The following is an 18,383-nucleotide window of genomic DNA, read 5'->3' on the forward strand; positions in this document are numbered from 1 at the left end:
ACAGCCAATAAATAAATAAATATATATATTTTAAAATTTTCTATTAAAAAAAAATAAGAAAGGTACTTTCAAATAGTGATAAGTGCCACGAAGAGAGGAAAACAAGGTAATGGTAATCTCTTAAGCACTTAATATTTGCCAGCCACTATACTAAGAATTTTATATTATCAAGCTTAACCCTCATAATAGCCCTATAACTTAGGGTTATTTTTCACTCATTTTATAGATAAGGAAATGAAGCTAGTAAGATAAAGCAACCTGCCCAATGCCGCAGAGCAAGTAAGAAGTGCAAAACCGGAATCAAATTCATCTTCTGACTCCCAAGGCCATGCTCTTAACCATCACTATACCTCAGGCATAAATCTCATGACTAAAAGAAAGACAGGAAAACTGCTTTTCCCATAAAATATCTTCAGACTCTGAAAGGAAGGGGAAGCATATTCGGCACTTATAACAAAATCTATGGAAATAAATGAAATGTTTTCAAGTTTTATATTTGATCGCTTTCTCTATGCTGTGGAGGAACTGGCTTCACTGGCAAGGGCAGCTCCATTCTTGCTGGTTATTGGTGGTGCATCAGCTTTTACACATGAAGGTGTTACTACTCCAGGTGTCATAAAATATGGATTTAAGATTACTATCCCCATAGTGGTAATATATCTGCATAAATCCTCCCAAGCTTCTTCACTTGCTATCTCCCTACCCTCCAAGAAGAGTTCTCTTTGGGAAGTAGTACATTCAGGTCAGGGGATTTGGTCTGAGTGCATCAAACAAACAGAAACACTCCAGACACATGGACCCAGCAGGGACCTTGATGGCCCATGACCTATCTAACCATCTAATATCACTGGCCAACATCCAGTTTTGTTTTGATAATATCCTCCTCCCCCACGCAATCCTCTCTTATTGTCTCTGTCATAGAACCTAGCTCTTACCTCCCAAGGATTGTATCGATTTTAGTTACACACATTTGTTTGTATGCTTATTTAATGTTACTCTCAGCCATTAAGCATGAAGAGGGCAGGAGTCATGACCAGTCTGTTTACCATTATATGCACAGCACCTTGCACAATACATGGTAGATATTAAACACCTGGTAAATATCATTTCAATGGATGGATGAATAGGAGCACTGATGTTCAAATGACCTGCTCACTACTGTGTGAAGGGAGTATTCCTCAGGAAATCCAGTTTCCAAGGAAAATCAATTGAGGTAATAGAGAAAAGGATAGCTGAGTGGGATACCCAAATCATCGCTTTCTTTAAAAATAACACTAACATGGGGACTTCTCTGGTGGTGTAGTGGTTAAGAATCCGCCTGCCAATGCAGGGGACACAGGTTCAAGCCCTGGTCCAGGAAGATCCCACATGCCGCAGAGCAACTAAGCCCGTGTGCCACAACTACTGAGCCTGCGCTCTAGAGCCCGCGAGCCACAACTACTGAGCCCGTGTGCCACAACTACCGAAGCCCGCATGCCTAGAGCCCGTGCTCTCTTTAGTTAATTAATTTTTTAAAAAACGTAATATTTTTAAATGACTTTTTAAAGAATATTTATTTATTTGGCTGCGCCGGGTCTTAGCTGCAGCACGTGGGATCTCCATTGTGGCATGCGGGATGTTTAGTTGCCGCATATGAACTCTTAGCTGCATGTGGAATCTAGTTCCCTGACCAGGGATCGAACCCGGGCCCCCTGCATTGGGAGCGCGGAGCCTTAGCCACTGGACCACCAGGGAAGTCCCTTAAATGACACTTTAAATGACATGGGAGGTGATTTGGTGTGCTTGAAAAGAGCTTCCAAGTCAGAAAGAGATAGGTTTTAATTCCAACTCTGCCTCTTACTGACTGAATGTTTCTGAGCCTCAATTTTCTTATCTGTACACATGCAGGTAATGATAAATGAACTAAATAAGATAAAAGTCTGTGAAAATGCATGGCAATCAAACATGGGAATAAGAAATAAGTTCAAAGACCCACTGAATTAGTCTCCTCCCTACGACCTAAAGCAAGCAAATTCAAGTCAGATTGGTCTTAAAAGCATAGTGTTTATGGGATGGCTTCAACCTTTATTGTCTAAAAGTCCTCCACTGGGAGAATTCACTCAAAATGAAGGGGCAATTCAGATTATTACTCAGTCTTTTCCTTTCCAAACTGTGACCTGAGTGCCATTAGCGGCTTAGCAAAAGTTTCTAGAGATTTAGTTCACCCCATTACGTTTGTCCTTGGCAGTTCTGCTCATTCCTGATATCAGAGAAAGAGAGAATGACCAAGAAAGAGCCCAAAAGTAGTTTACGTGACAGCTATCTGAAGAAAAATCTAGATATTTGTATAGACACTTCATGGTTCTCAGTGAGGTTCACTAGCTGAAGTAGGTTTCTCCCTACATTTGAGGCTGGGTATTTTCAGTGGTATCCAATTTCCTCACTTTTTTTTTTTTTTAATGGTATGGTGGGAAGAATATGTTTTTAAGTGAAATGTATGTTTAAAGTTAGAAAAAATAAAATCTCAAAGCCCCAACACAGCTAAACCACAACTCAAACTTTCTCTTAGGTTAAAAGGAAGCCAATGAGTCCTAGAATTAACTCTGAGCCACAGTGAGAAGCACAGAAAACAGAATTTCTTGTTCACTGCTGATCACCCCCAAGTAAGGGATAAAGCAAACACAAGGAATTAGCCATATATGACTTCAAACCGCTGTCCACTGGTCATCACAAAGGCTCATATTAGTAAAATGAAAAGAACTATTAAAAATATTTTTAAATCACAGAAAGCAAACAGTTCCATATGAGAAAAGCCACACGATTGGAAGTCTTAAGAAAAATCAAAGCTTGATTTCAAATATACTTTTCTCTGGAGGGAAATAAATGTCACAGCATCTGCCTTCAATTCATTCACGACTGGTTAGGATTAGCACATCCCATAATAACTTCTTGGTGTTAATTTCACAAAGGATAAGTAATCTACTATTAAGAATCCAAGAGAAATCATTTTAAAAATCACATCAGAACACCAGAGACCCAAAAACAAGTCTATCACAATTTACTAATAATAAAATAGAGTATCTAGCTTATTTTCAGAAAAGGCAAGTTCATGCAGCTTTACTACTTACCTCCCAATTACAGACATTAAAAACCCCCCAACAACCAATTTAAGAACCCAGTGTTTCACAGAATCTGCATTTTGGTTAAAATCAAAGATTAACATTTGGCCATAGGACATAAGAGCGAGTAGGAAATGGAATGAGGAAGATATATTTATAATGAAGTTTGTACATATATGGACAAATCCAAATTTCTGCAGAGGAAGCAAAATAAGTGGGATTTATTTCTCTGAACTTCTGTAGAACATGTCAGAGTTTCACTATTACACCATTTTAAGTAGTTGTCTACTTGTTTTCTGCATGTAATTATCTTTTGCAGTAAAATATTCAGTTGTCAGGGTGGATCCATGTTTTGCGGGGCCAGCATATATAATCTGAGGGGTCCTCTCTAAGAAAAATAATATAAAATTGTGAATATAAATTACGTAGAGTGTACTGCAAGTGAGGGCCCCTGGAGGTTAAATACCAGCAGCTTCACAGTAAATTCATCACAAGGGTGAGAACTTACCAAGTCTCAAATTTCTGCTTCGTCCATATGGTGCCTTGCAGAGCACTGGGTATTTTATAGACATTCAGTACGTGTTGATTTCACTCACGTCAGAATCAAAGGATCTGACTATGAGATTAAATTCAAGGTCAAGCCTTGGCCTACCTAAACAGTTCAAGATATATCTTAACTCTTCATTCAGTTATACCTTAAATGATTGTTTGAATTAAATGTAATTTGAATTCATGTTGATTCTGTTATTTAACAATTGTCATCTAGTAATATTTTAACAATCCAAAAATGTCTACCCACCGTGATAGGAGAACAAACCGATTTTTTAAAATCACCAAATAAAAGCTGGATGTACATGAGCCACAGACTAAACACTCTAGTTCCTGTGTGTATGCCCACTATTTATGATGAGCAGCTGGAAATCACATGTACTCTTTTACTGACTATGGACATCTGTGGTCTATTATCAATGGAGTTACCCCATAAGCAGAAGAGGTTACCAATTCCAAAGAAAACTTGTAGGAGTTTTTGATGTGTTGACCTATTTCCTCATACCGCCTGCCAACAGTTAGCAAACTGCATCCTTTTTATAAATATGAAACAGTGGAAAGAAAATTCATATAATTCTTCAGGTTCTATTTATAGGTGTGAGGTATTATACAAGCAAACAAACTATGAAAGAAATGACTCACTAATCCCATAGGTTTATACTCCAGGCTTAATATTTTAAGTACTGCTATGTGAAAACAAAACTACGGAACTTCCCACCTATGTCGAAGTCCAGAGTTATCTTAACCGGATCACTGCATAATAAAGTATAGACATTTTGTGAATGTTCCTGAATATGAACGTATCACTAACCATTGGTCCAAACGATTTCACTCTATATGCATCTATGAGGAAAATATCGTGAGAAAAACTCACTGTTATCAATAACCTTATTCACATCATAACAGAATTAGATTATTAAAGGCCTTCCTTCAGACTGATAAACATGACTGCATAAAAAGAATTTTTAATGTCTTCATAAAAAAGAATATTTGTAAACAACTTTTCAAACTAAGGGACAAATTAGAAAAAAAATATTTCCAACATATGATAGGCAAAAAAACCTAATTTTGATAATATACAAAGAGTTATAATTAGATGATCAACAATTAGATAACAATAGTCCGAAATAAAAACAAGGATATGAACAGAGAGTTCACAAAAAACACAAATGACCAGTAAGTATTTTAAAACATGCTATACCTCACTCATAAATGTAAGAAACATAAATATAAAAACAATGAGCTACTTTTCAATGGACAGATGATAGCAGAGATGGTTTCAATTGTAGACATGAAAATACAGCTGGCAAGAGTGTAGGGAAAGCAAAGGGACACTCTCATTTTCTATGGACAGGAGAGTGGTTGGTACAACTTTCTGGAGGGCAGTCTAGCAACATCTTTCACATTTTAAAATGCTTATATGTTTTGACCCATCAGTTGCTCTTCTATGAAATTATCCCATAGAGTCCTCAAACAAATACTTAGAAAATATATACTCAAAGACACTCTTTGCAGCATTGTTTAAAAGTTTAAAAACAAATTAAACTGGAGAGAGCTTAACTGTCCATCCATAGAATATTCCATTCAATAAGTACTGTAAAACCACTAAAAAGAATATAGTAAATCTATCTGTATGTGCTGACTTTAAAATAACAATAACTTACATTTCTTGAGCTTTCACTATGCCAGCCGCTGTTCTAAGCCCTTTATGTATGTTGAAGAACTTACTGAGTAAAAAAATCTCCAAGGTAAAGATAAGCGAAAAAAGCAAGGTGCAGAACACACTGTGTACTATGATTCTATTTATATCGTAAATATATATGATAAATATCATACATAAATTAAAATATATAAGCACACATTTATATACACCCAGAAAAACTTGGGAATAATACAGAAGGAATAATTTACAGTTATTATTCAGGAAGAATGGGACTGGAAATGGGACTTGGGGAAATAGAAATTTTTTCTTTTTATTTCTTACTTTTTTTTCAAAATTTTCTGAATTGTTTGAACTTTATATACATGGATTACTTCCATTTTTAACATGTTAATATGTGTTATCTGCCTAATTAGGTTACAGTCTGTGTCTGTTTATTTTTTTTTCTTCCTACTTCCACGTATTTTAAAAAACCTAATAAACGTTATTTAGGAGAAAGTAGTAATATGAGAAAACATTAACGTTTCTTTTTATACCCTTCTATGGTATAAGAATTTTTAACACGAGCATCTATTACTTTCAAAATTTAAAAATCTAGTTAAAAATCAATATTCACTAAGTCAAACAGAACACCCTATCTTCCTTCCTTCCTTCCTTATGCAGGAAACCCCAGAATACAAGGATGTGGATGAGAGCTCTCATGATTCTAAAGCAACCGTTTAGCTGACAGTTTTCTTCTTCCCAATACCAAGTCAATTTAATAATAATTTTTAAAAGATCAAGCTTAATTATACAAATAAAACAAAAATAATGGTGGGAAATACAGCTATCAATTATCAATGTGTGAATTATAATGTACACTGCTCTATTTATTCTGTGTAACATATGACTTAACAACATAGATCAAGGACGATATGTCTGTGCATACCCGTAAAGCAGCCAATACATGGTGATTGTTAATAGTACATTTAGCACTTTTAATTCTCACAACAACCCAATAAGATTCCTGGTTAACTAATTTAGAAAATTATGAAAATATGGAGAAAATTTTAGAGTGGCAAATGATAACTGAAATCTATAAACAATTGAATCTACCTTTATGATAGGTACCCCTAACTCTTTTATAGATGTTTTTGTGAGATATTTTTACCAGAAATGGACCGTGAAGAAGCTCCTGAATCATCTTCGTGCCCTTTGTGCCAAAAGTCCTTCCTTCCAGGTAACCCTTTCTCACGCATCTCTCTCTCAGCATACCAAGTGCAGGCGATTCAGAACCTCATGCCTTCGCTCTGCAAACCGCCTGACCTTTCTGTCTCCTCTCACACCCCTTCAGATTCTTACCTGTCCAGCAGCAGCTCCAGCACTTCTTTAGTGGAGGCAAAGCCTCTGTACGTTGACAGGAAGATGCTGATGTAGGTAAAGTCATTGTCCCCAAAAGCTGTCAGCAGGTTCTCCACGAGCTTCTCCAACGTGCCAGCTTTTATGGTCCTGATCTTACACGTCTCATACTGACTGACTGTATGCCCCGGAGGCAGCTGGTCGCCTTCAACCTGTACAATAAATTCATGATTTTGATCAGGAGGAATGACTCCCTAAGGTAAAACTGAAAACATTGAAGTAGTTGAAGCATGTTTTCCCTTACTCTTCATTTCCCTACAGGAAGTCAGGTAAGGCAATCCTCTCACCTGTGAGTGCAGCAGAGTGGGATGGGCGGGCGGGGGGGCGTCTAGGGGTGGTATGTGCGTTCCCTTCCTCTCTAGAAGTAGAGGTATTACTTCATAGAGGTTACATGTGCTTCTACTTACTTCCCTATCAAGAACTAGGTTGCTGGCATATTCTGTCGAGAATGCTTTCTATGACCCCAGAATCAAGTTTAGCAAATCTTTATCAATCACTCCCTTTGTACTGTTCCACGGTAAGTTTTCAAACTCATTCTCGAAGACAGCTCCTACAATGGTGTGCCGGAACCGATCATGCTGGCTTTGGAGAGCTGATTGTTAAATTGTTAGATTTGTGTGGGAGTACGTTCTCCACAGACATCCAGGGAGATCTGACCGCGATCTGATGTTCTTTAGCTCATGGGAGGCAATACACTTTCTGATTCAATGTCACTGGTAATCAACAGAGTTGGCTGAGAAGCGGTTGTACGGAGCAGACCTCGGCTAATCTCTGACGAGTAATGGAAAGTGTAGGTGGGTGCATGACCCCTGCCTTCTGGAGACTTGCAATGTACAAGAGAAGACGTTTCCTTGTGAAAAGTAGCTATCACATGAGAATGAAACTGTGAATAGTATTGGTAGGTATAACTGCACCTTGGAGACATAAACCATAATACTAAAGAACTGATTAGTGATAATATCTGTAAAGCTTCAAAACTGAGCATGAGGGAAGTGAAATAAACTGAAGAAAAATACAGGTGTGCCTTACATTCTACAATAAACCTGTGCCTAACAAATTATACAGCGACGTGATTTTCAAAGTTTAACCTGTCCTTCATAGGCATAGGGGAAGATGCCCTACAGAGAGGAAATTTTTCTAAGCAAATAATCATTCTAAGTGATGCAAACAATCACGAGGTGATGTCTCTGAATTTAAAGTGTGAATTGTTTTAAATCAGATTTTCCTAAATTGAAATCATCAGACATGTGAAAATTAAAGAAGAGGGGCAAAAAAAGAGAGAACCGAACCTCTAAATGATGATATTGTGCTTATTAAGTCATGTGTTTGCTATTTCTTCGCCTGGCTTGTCAAAAGTTAAACCACTGGAAGGAAATTAGCAGGCAAGATTGCCTTCTGTTAAGACCAAAGCAAAGGCCATCACTTTTAGAAGAGGCTTAGAATAGCTTAATGCCATCACGGCTAACTGCTAGCCGGAGTTAATATTAAGACTCCAGCATATGCGGTGGATGACTTGATTTCTTTATTTAATTTTTGAAACATACTTTTACTTTACCAAGGAAAGGGTTCTGGTTCAGTCAAAATACCGAATGTTTCTTTAGGCCTCTTAGGCCTGTTGACTCAGATCATGGCCTTACAATCATTCTTTATCACACTGTATGTAGTTTTAGAATAGGCCTAATAGTATCCATCTGTCTTCCAGGAGCTTCAGTGAACTTTAACTAGAAACAATAAATGAAGAATATATATGGTTTCAAAGTCTAATTATGTTTTTAATTACTTGGTACAGTGTTGTCCTAAGTGTGTACTGTAAAACACTAGTTCCAAAACAAAAGGTCCTGCAGTCAAGTTTGGAAACTATGGAGTTAAACAAAGTCCAATATACTTCTTTGTTGCAAAATTTCTTTAAGTTTTTAATATGTTAACATGTATGAAACTCCAAAAGAAGGATATGGTATATGACATTTTCTAATGGATTTCCCTTTAGTCTCAGAGCATCTTGCAGAACATCAGAATGAACATACTTTGGAAAATGTTAGCTTAGTAAGTCACTGTGATGCATTTCAAACTTAATTCACATTTGCCACTTTTTACTTAAAAAAAGAAAATTCAAGACATTATAAAATAAAATGTTAATTTTTATCTTCAAACATCTATGTTCCAAACTTACGGTTACCAAGGGGGAAAGAGGGGGATGGGATGACCGGGAGCTTGGGACTGACATACATACACTACCACGTACAAAATAGATAACTAATGAGAACCTACTATATAGCACAAGGAACTCTACTCAGTGCTCTGTGGTGACCTAAATGGGAAGGAAATCTAAAAACAAGTGTATATATGTATACGTATGACTGATTCGCTTTGCTGTACAGCAAGAAACTAACACAACCTTGTAAAGCAACTATACTCCAATAAAAATTAATGTAAAAAAAAAAAATCTATGTTCCTTTGATCTCTTTCTTACTACCAAAATTTAGGGATACTTTGTGTTTTTTACTTTGTCACCTCAAAAGATCTGGCCAAAATAATGATCAGGCTGATAATATTAAAAAGTAGTAGTTAAAAAAATATACCTCAATTTCAAATGTTAACAACAACAAAAGGAATGGCTTCTCAGTTTCTACAGATATTCAAGCTCTAATCCTAAATCAAGTTTCCTTACCTTGTGACAATGTCAGAGTTCCCTCACCAAACAATTTTAGAATTTGATGATTCTTATTTTACTCACAATGCAAATTCCACTTTAAATCTTTTCTTATTAGAAGTGATAACTATTTAAAAGAACTGATTTTTCCCTAAGCAGTGATGTCGCCAAAAATCCAAACACAGAGAAAAATGCTTGTCAAAAACCCTGATGAAGTGGGTCCCTTTTCCTGCCAGAAAGCAGATTTGGCAGGAAGCCAAGGTTCTGCCTGGGGAATGGAATCATGTTACTCATTAACCCAGTCGCCTCCCTTCACTCCTCCTTTCACTCTGAAAAAAATCTCAGTACGCATGCTTGATCCCCATAAGTCCCTTCAGTGGTTTCCGTTCCTCAGTGTTTTTATCTGTACATTAGGAAGAACCATGATTGAGCTAACAGAATGGCTAATAGAATATTCTGAATATTTAGATTTTAAAAATCATTCTCTCATTGCAACAGGTGAGCATCAATGGCAATATCATAAAATGAAGTACAGGAATTGCTCTGACGCCTGAAGTCATTCTCACAAAAATTAACAATGCAATTTAAGGGCTTCCCTGGTGGCGCAGTGGTTGAGAATCCGCCTGCCAATGCGGGGGACACGGGTTCGAGCCCTGGTCTGGGAAGATCCCACAGGCCGCGGAGCAACTAGGCCCGTGAGCCACAATTACTGAGCTTGCGCGTCTAGAGCCTGTGCTCCGCAACAAGAGAGTCCGCGATAGTGAGAGGCCCGCGCACCGCGATGAAGAGTGGCCCCCACTTGCCGCAACTAGAGAAAGCCCTCGCACAGAAACGAAGACCCAACACAGCCATAAATAAATAAATAAAAATTTAAAATATATATATATATTGGACTTACTTTAAAAAAAAATGCAATTTAAGATGTCAGAGCACTTGCTTACTCTCATTTTCTGCACATTTGCTAAGTACCCTAATATCTCTTTGCTATAGCAGGGGGAAGGCCAGATTTTCGAAGATGAGTTTTAATTTACCAACCTTCAAATAAAGTACATTTTTATGAAATAAAAATTTTGTAATTATCTGCTTGTTACTGGAACTGAAATAAAATTATACAAAAGTGAAACACACAAAAATACACTACGCCTATGGTTAGAATGGAGAAGCTAAAATTGTAGTTTCATTTTTGCAGCAAAATATTCAATAGCTACATGACCCTTAAGAGACTTTAGGGTCTGTTTTTGTTTGTAATATCTCAATACGTTTAAATTCTAGTTTAAAAGAATAGTTGGGAGAGGCGGCGGGGAGAGCCTTGGCAGACAAGTGTTTAAAAACCCAGACTTAGAGAGCAAGACATGGAGGGCTGAGCCTGCCCTCTGGGTTAGCACGCTAACAGGAAACAGCTCAATCTGGATTTAATCAGAGACCATCGCTTTACTGACAAGATCATGATACTGAGGCCACAAGAATGTTTCATGATTGTTTTTTTGGCCAATCCTTCTGCCATTAGAATTCAGCTTTTCCTAAGAGAACATGTCTGACTCCTATGGGGTAAATATCTAAAACCCTGCCCAACTGTCCTAGCCACGGAATTTCCATAATTACCAATTTTGACATAAGGGGAACAGGAGAAAGAGAATGTGAGAGATGAAATGTGCCATGTTTCAATCGTGTTTCCAGTCATTGAGAAATATACTCTCTCACCTTCTAAAATGTAAACTGTTCACAACTTGGGTGTTTCTAATTTTTAAAAAATTGTCTTCAATCAATAGAATCCTTCAGTCATCTGATACTTTAACAGGGAACGTGTTAAGTAAACAACCTCATTAGACTGGAGACAGTATGAAGTCCTTCTCCAAGCCATGCTTAATCTTCAGTACATCATTCTCAGGCAGCCTGGCTTGAGCAGAAACGTAAATAGTGAGCACTCTTCCAGTCATACGTAACTCCCTAAGAAAATCTAAAACCCAGAGCCAAGGTTTTACAGAACTTTAAGAATAGCATGTTACTCTCTGTACGCTCATCCCAGAACACCAAGTGTCCATTTTGTAACATCTATTCAAATGCTCTGTAACCACCACCCAGAAACAATAAGAAACCACCACAGTATAGGAAATGCTGTGAGATGACTCACAAACTCTGATCATTTGTCCATATTGCCCAAAGACGTATAGATTAAATGTCCCTGCCATGCAAAGAAAAAATGTGTATGTAACGGCACAAAGCAGAATGTTATGGAGAGGCCAGTGCATCTGAGTATAGAGATCTATTTACACGTGGGACATTCAGAGATGTAAGGCATAGTCTATACGAAACCTAAGGCATGTGATGTCAAGCTCAGTGTGAACTTCTACATCGTGTGAACTTCTACTCTGGGTGTCAACTAACTTCTTTTGCTAGGTTAGGGTTGCCAGGATGCCCAGCTAAATTTTAATTTCAGAAAAATAATAAATAATTGAGTAATTTGCGAGCGTAAGTATGTCTCATGCAGTATTTAGGACCTACTCATACTGAAAAATGACTTGTTGTTTATCTGAATTTCCAAATTAACCTGGCATCCTGTATTTTTATTTCCTATGTCTGGCAACTCGATGCTAAGTGCATACAAAGGGTACGGAATGGATCTTTCATTTATTCATCTACTTATTCAGGCACACATTAACCAAACGGTACTATGTGCCAGGCACTGTGCGAGACAGTAGCGATACAAAGGTAAATAGCATGCAGTTCAGACACCCAGGATGTTCAGCCTGAAGGAGGAAACAGACACAAAGAAACCATTATAATGCAATATGAGTAAAATGGTGGACAGATAGGCAGATACCATGGAAGAACCAGGAGCGACTCTACATAGAGGCAGCATCTGAAAGTGACTGGGAAGATAGGAAGGATACCACCCACATGAAAGAAAATTGAGAAAGAGAAGCCAGATTCTTGTGCCGCAGAGGCACTGAGTTCCACTTTAGTAATGTAAAACTTGGGAATTCCCTGGCGGTCCAGTGGTTAGGACTCTGCACTTCCATTGCAGGGGACACTGGTTCGAACCCAGGTCGGGGAACTAAGATCCCACATGTCGCACCGCACGGCCAAAAAAAGTGGGGGAAAAAAGAAATGTAAAATTTGAAGTATCTTTGGGATTTTCCAATGGTACAGTCCAACAGGCAGTCAGAATCCAAAAGCTGGGGGATAGGTCTAAGATGGAAACATGTACGAGTCACGTCAATCAAAACAGCTTCACCCTCCAGGCAGAGTGTACAGAAAAAAAGACTAGAGGGCAGAGGATGGCATCTGGAAGAATACCCAAATTAAGGGGGTTCCAAGAGCAAAGATGTCAAGCACCGGAAGAAGCACCTGCACATTTGGCAAATTTACACTCACCCGATCTGTGGTAGCACTTCTGGACAGAGAATCCAGGAGTAATCTTCACTGCCAGATTCATACAGATGCCAGCATATGCACCTTCCAGCTAATTACACAAACATATCGAGGTCTAGCCAGCAGCATGTTGGAGCCAGCCCGTCCCGCTTGCAAGAGCTGACTGTAGACATTCCTCAGTCCTATGTTCCATGACATCATGTTGGTATTGTGAATCTGGCCATGGTGGAAATATCTACACCATGGAAATTGGCAAACTGGCTACAAATCGGGGCTTTGGGTCTGGAGAGTTGATTTATCAGCACACCACTGCCTAGAAGTCCCTCTCAGATTATGCCAATGGCAAAGAGAGACTTCATACTGGTAGAACATTTTTCTCTTTCTGTGTCCACTCCAATTAAGGCACGTGTGTGGTCACCATGATCTTTGACCTCACAGAAGATAGAAACTTATGCCTCTGAACTAAGAAAAAAGTAGATATGTGAAAGGAGAAGAGGTAGAGGAGCATGTGCCTGACAAATTAACGTGCTCTTAAAAAAATTACAAGATCCCCAAGAGCTGACTTTGCTTGAAGCCACACACGTTAGAATGTGGTCAGATTTCTACGATAAGTACGCTTCATCCTCAGGAAAATGCTAAGAGAGCTGTAATAACAAACAAGGGCCAGTGTTTTATCAGACAGAAATCCCAGTCCCTTCCGCCATCCTGTCTCAGCAGAGTTTCCTAGATCATCCCATAGAGTCCAGGAACTCTCCAAGGGGAAACAGGAAGTTGTGTTTTCCATCTCCTAAAAAATGGTCGTCCTCCTGGCTGTGAATCTGTTCCGCCCGGTGTTAACCCATAACAGACTGGATCTTCTCTCACACAAACCCCTACTGCTGGCATTCTGGTCCTCCTCCTTTAAGGATTTAAGGAGTCTCTAAGGAGGCAGATGCAAAAATTAAGTGGATTTAAGGGAGTTTGCTGACTATGTTTTTCAAATAAAATAATTTCACTTTTATATGCTACTCTGCTGCTTGAAACTCAGAACGCTAATGATTGGGAGGATTAAGCGGCTTCCCTTTCCATCTCTGAGGCCAATTTACTATGGTACCTAGGGCAATAACTTAAAGTTTCAATGTCTTGGTCATTGGCTTTGCAAAATGAAGAAATCACATGCTATTTTGAGAAGTTCAGGGATTTACAGTTATGGGGGGAGGGAGGTTTGAACTAAAATAGTCACTGCTGCACATGCCAAATTACATCACAAATTGTCACACAGGGTTTTTAGTGTCCAGAGTGAACTTGCAAAATTCACAACTCCCTCCTGTCTCACACATTCAGACCTCAAATGCCCAAGGTCTCCCTATGCTGAGGTCACAGGTTAACAGGCGCCCTGGCTTTCTGGAACTCATTCTGTTTTTGTGCAACCCAGCCAACCCCTGTCTGAAAAGGTCAGCAGGGAGTAGTGAGCTTCTGTGGGACCTAATATTCTCTGTGAATGAAGCCTGCTTTGAATGGAAAGGCTTCCTCACAGCCCAGCAACTTTCCCAGCCCTCCATAAATCCCACCGACAGTTCCACGGGGCTTCATCTCCTGTTGAGATGTAAAGTGTTCCTTCACCAGTCTTTGCGGGAGCAGAGGGTGGAAGTTGCCTGATGTTTCCCAACTGAATCATTAGCTTGATTCTTCTTCTGCACACCACATTAAGGAATCTCTTATCCTCCCAACTTTCCTACAGGATAAATTCAGTTTTAAGCAAAGTAAACATTCAGTTCCCACTATTATTATCACCTATTACGATACAAGCATAAAAATCTAGCCCCATTATCAAAATGCCAGCAAAATCATTATTCCCCTGGGTTTCAGAATTCGAGGAATGACTATCCAGCTTACTCCTTTTCCCATCCAAAAATGAATCTTTCAAGCCTATGTGGACTTAATAAATTCAAATGTACAGTTGCACTTTACAGTTCCCACAAAGCTCTGGGACACAGAGTCCCTGGCAAGCACTCTACCCTCAGCGCTGCATTTGGCGCAGGTAGTATTCCGAGATCATGCACGGGCTTGTAGAACTGGCTACCTACAGAGAGACAAGGTATCTTTCAAGCATCCTATCAGGTGATCCAATCTAGGGCAAAGTAGGAAGACCGATTTAGTTTATCTTGAGTACCTCTCTCTGAAAGATACACCGAAGTAAACTGGCTTTTTTAAAAATAGGTTTTCCTATTCATAAGTTGCAAATTAATTCTAAGAAAATCATCCTTATGCCCTGAATAAAAAGGAAGAGAGGGTTAACAGATATTTATTGAGCCTTTATGGGTTGGATGCTCAATCCTTATAACAATCCTTGGGTATAGGAATTATTCTTACTTGACCTGAGGACACTGAGGTCTGGAGAAGTGAGCCGTCTCACCCAGTTAGCCAGCCAATTAGCATAACCGACAGAGTCAGGATATAAAACTAGCCCTGTCTTTCTACTACAGCGTGTTGCATTAAAACGCAAAGCGACACAGCATTGGGTATTCAGTCTCCTTATTTGTACACCCAACACTAGAATCTCCATACTTCATAGGACTGTTGTAAGAAAGAGATAAAATTAGATAATAGATCTGAAAGCATGTTGAACGGTTACAAGAACTATTCAGGATTCTACAGATAAAAGAAAATATTGTATGTCATACTAAAATCCTTCTCTTTTCACTTTCTTTCCCCTACCCCAATTACTTTCACCAAAATTAGGTCTTATTACATCAAATATTCTCTGGCATTATCCCTCTTACTTCCTGACATTGACTGAGATCTTTAACACCTAAAGATTAAAAAAAAAAAATACTGTTTTTGTGTTAAACACCCTCTTTGGGGGAAAATGAAACTTCCCCTTCATTATTGTGGTTTCTTAAATGAGTAAATTAAGTCCAAGAAAGATGAATGACTTCACTCAAGGGCTCAAAAAGATGCCAGGAGAACAAGGTCAGTAAGTTGCACGAGAAGTTACTGGATAAACAACAGGGTAGGATCCCTGGGGGTTGCAGGGGGACTCACTAATAATCTAATTTCCAGATTATTAATTAGTTTTCCTACCTGCTAGGTTTATAAATCTCTCTAGTCAGGAGACAATTGCCTTATATTTTTAGAAAGAAAGGAAAATGAAAGCAAAATGACAATATGATTGGTTATGTGATATAGCCAGACAAAGTGGCGCTGACACTTAATAAAAATAGATAGAGGAGAGGGCAGAGGATAGAGAGAATTGATACCTGGCAAAAACACAGATCCAATTTCCCCAAGCAAACAGAAACTTTTGAAAAGAGGACCATTTTGTCCACTAGATTTTAATGTGTCAAAAATATATGTAAAAAAATAGGCATGCCAGTTGTAAAGAAAATATTTATCTTCCTAATAATGTGCTCTTCATTCCCGTGGCTCATGACCCACTCTTGCTGTCAGTTAGTAGAAAGAGTATTAAAAGAGCTCCCATTATGCAAAGAATCCAAATGAGGGGCTAAGGGAATCTACAAAAGAAATGAAGGACTATACTCTTTAAAAACTTAACAGTAGAGGTTACACGAATGTGAATTTTTTTCATTTAGTGGGATGGAAGGAAAGGATGTGTAGAGCTTAACATCAGTGAATAGTTAATAAATTAAATAAATGCCAGGTAAATAAGCAGCGGCCTTACAGAGAGAATTTCAGCAGTGATAGGGATAAAGGTCTCTTGCAACCCTGAGCTTCAACTTCCGTGCCTTCATAAGGAAGGCATGGAACTAGATTCTGTTTCTAGTTCCAGGTCAATTAATCTTCAAATACTTGTTAGTGCCCTCTGTTTGTCTCAGCAGTGAGCTAGAATAACTCTAATTTAATTGCTTTTGTTATTTCCTAAATACACTTGAGAGGATCCATTCATTCAACATCTATTTGTTGAGTTCCTACTATGTGACTGCTGAAAGCCAAGGTTACAACAGAGAACCCAACAAGATGTTGACTCGCACAGATAAGTCCCCTTCCTCTACCACTAAAGGAGAAGAAAGCAGATGCATGAGCCGTCATGACTGGATCTAGGCTTGGTCTTATGAAGCCCATTCCCTAGAGTCAGAGTCTTCAAATTACCCAGCCCTGAGAGTTTAAAGCTACTCCGCAAGGAATACCATAGAGAGATATGGCTGATTTTACCATGACACGCAAATAGAAGCTATGACTATATAGAGAGCGACTCTTTCTAATCAATGCCATATAACTGTAAATAGTAATTGGAGATGGAACCACTGGCCAAATTAAAGTAAATATATACAGTCCTCAGCCATAGCTTCTCTGTGACACCTCCAGCAGTGCTCTGGTAACAGACCAATGGACTGCGTCATTCATTTGTATAGATCGAAGCAGTTTTATTTTTAACCAAAGGCACTACTCAACTTCATAAAGACCGTATGTTCAGGAAAGCTTCTAAAGTTTTAGTTATAGTAGTTTGAGTTTCTGAATATAAGATATTTTAAGATTTTTTTTGGTAAAAGATGTCACTAAAAACAATGTACATTTTGGAATTTGTCTGTTTCCTTGAACACACTAAGCAGTTTTCAAGAGGATCACTTGAGATGCTGGGTAAAATCACATTCCTGAGTCCATATTCCAGAGATTCTGATCAGTAGGCCTAAAACAAAGCCAAGGGATCTGCATTTTAGCCAGCATCCCAGATAATTTTAAATGCAGAAGATTTACTGACTACCCTTTGAGAAACACTGTGCTTGACAATGCAAAAACCAAAGATGAGTAAGGTTTATTGATGGGATAAAGGAGAAGTTGATTAACCAATATAAAGATTAGACAAAGTCGTGTGGCCTCTCTTAGTCTTAGTTTCCTCATTTGTAAAGTGGGAACAGTTTTACCTTTACCTTCCTTTACTCACCTTGATGTTGCATGGATGATTCCCAAAAAATGTGGGATAAGCTTTGAACTGCTTGAGATAAAAGAACTACATAATAAACTAAGTTATTATTAACACTTATTCAATGGCCTGAGATGCTTTCAAGCAAACCAAGTGATCTTTCTTATGTGTTTATCTTATGAAATTCAATGGGTTTTCCCACAAGAAGGGAAGGTATTACATGGGCCTACAGAGTTTACTTCTGCCCTCATTACTCCTCCACCTGGTTGTCGATCCTATGGAAATGCTTCAGCATTACCTCCTGGGGTATTCCTGCAGAACTGGCACCGTGGATTCCCACTTGGAACTCTCCGCCCCTTGTGCTTACGAACATCACCTTCTCAACAACAACAATCAATAATTCTAAGCGCTTTCTATGTGTCCCATAATAACCTTAGAGAGCAGATAAATTTCTTATCCCCATTTTACAGATATTTTACAGAAAAATGAGGCCCAGAGAGGCTAAGTGACTTGTCCCAGGGCGCACAGCTAAAAAGTGGCCAAAGCCAGGATTCAAGTCCAAGTGGTATGGACCCACAGTCACACTTAACCAGAATTCTATTTCATCTCCTTCAAGGGTCTCCTGTGATACTACAGGTTGGTCACTAGTTCTTGGTCCTTCACTTACCATCAGTATGGAAACATTCCCAACCTCAAGCCTCTTTCCTTCTTAGTCTATACTCTCTTTCTGGCCATTCCATACATATTACGCACTGCCCCCGCCCCCCGTTTCACCTAACACAAATATTATACTAA

General features: G+C 38.7%; 1 protein-coding gene across 3 annotated transcripts in view; it reads right to left on the minus strand.

Annotated features, from left to right (window-relative positions):
* Positions 1–18,383, minus strand: part of RGL1 (ral guanine nucleotide dissociation stimulator like 1) — a 292,633-nt gene that overhangs the window by 86,441 nt on the left and 187,809 nt on the right. For all 3 annotated transcript variants that reach the window (XM_061187547.1, XM_061187549.1, XM_061187550.1), the window contains one exon: positions 6,649–6,857. In XM_061187547.1, coding sequence (XP_061043530.1) covers positions 6,649–6,857 — 209 coding nt within the window. The remainder of the gene's footprint in view (positions 1–6,648; positions 6,858–18,383) is intronic.

The sequence above is a fragment of the Eubalaena glacialis genome, chromosome 3 (assembly GCF_028564815.1).
Source record: "Eubalaena glacialis isolate mEubGla1 chromosome 3, mEubGla1.1.hap2.+ XY, whole genome shotgun sequence".
Classification (NCBI taxonomy): Eukaryota; Metazoa; Chordata; class Mammalia; order Artiodactyla; family Balaenidae; genus Eubalaena; species Eubalaena glacialis.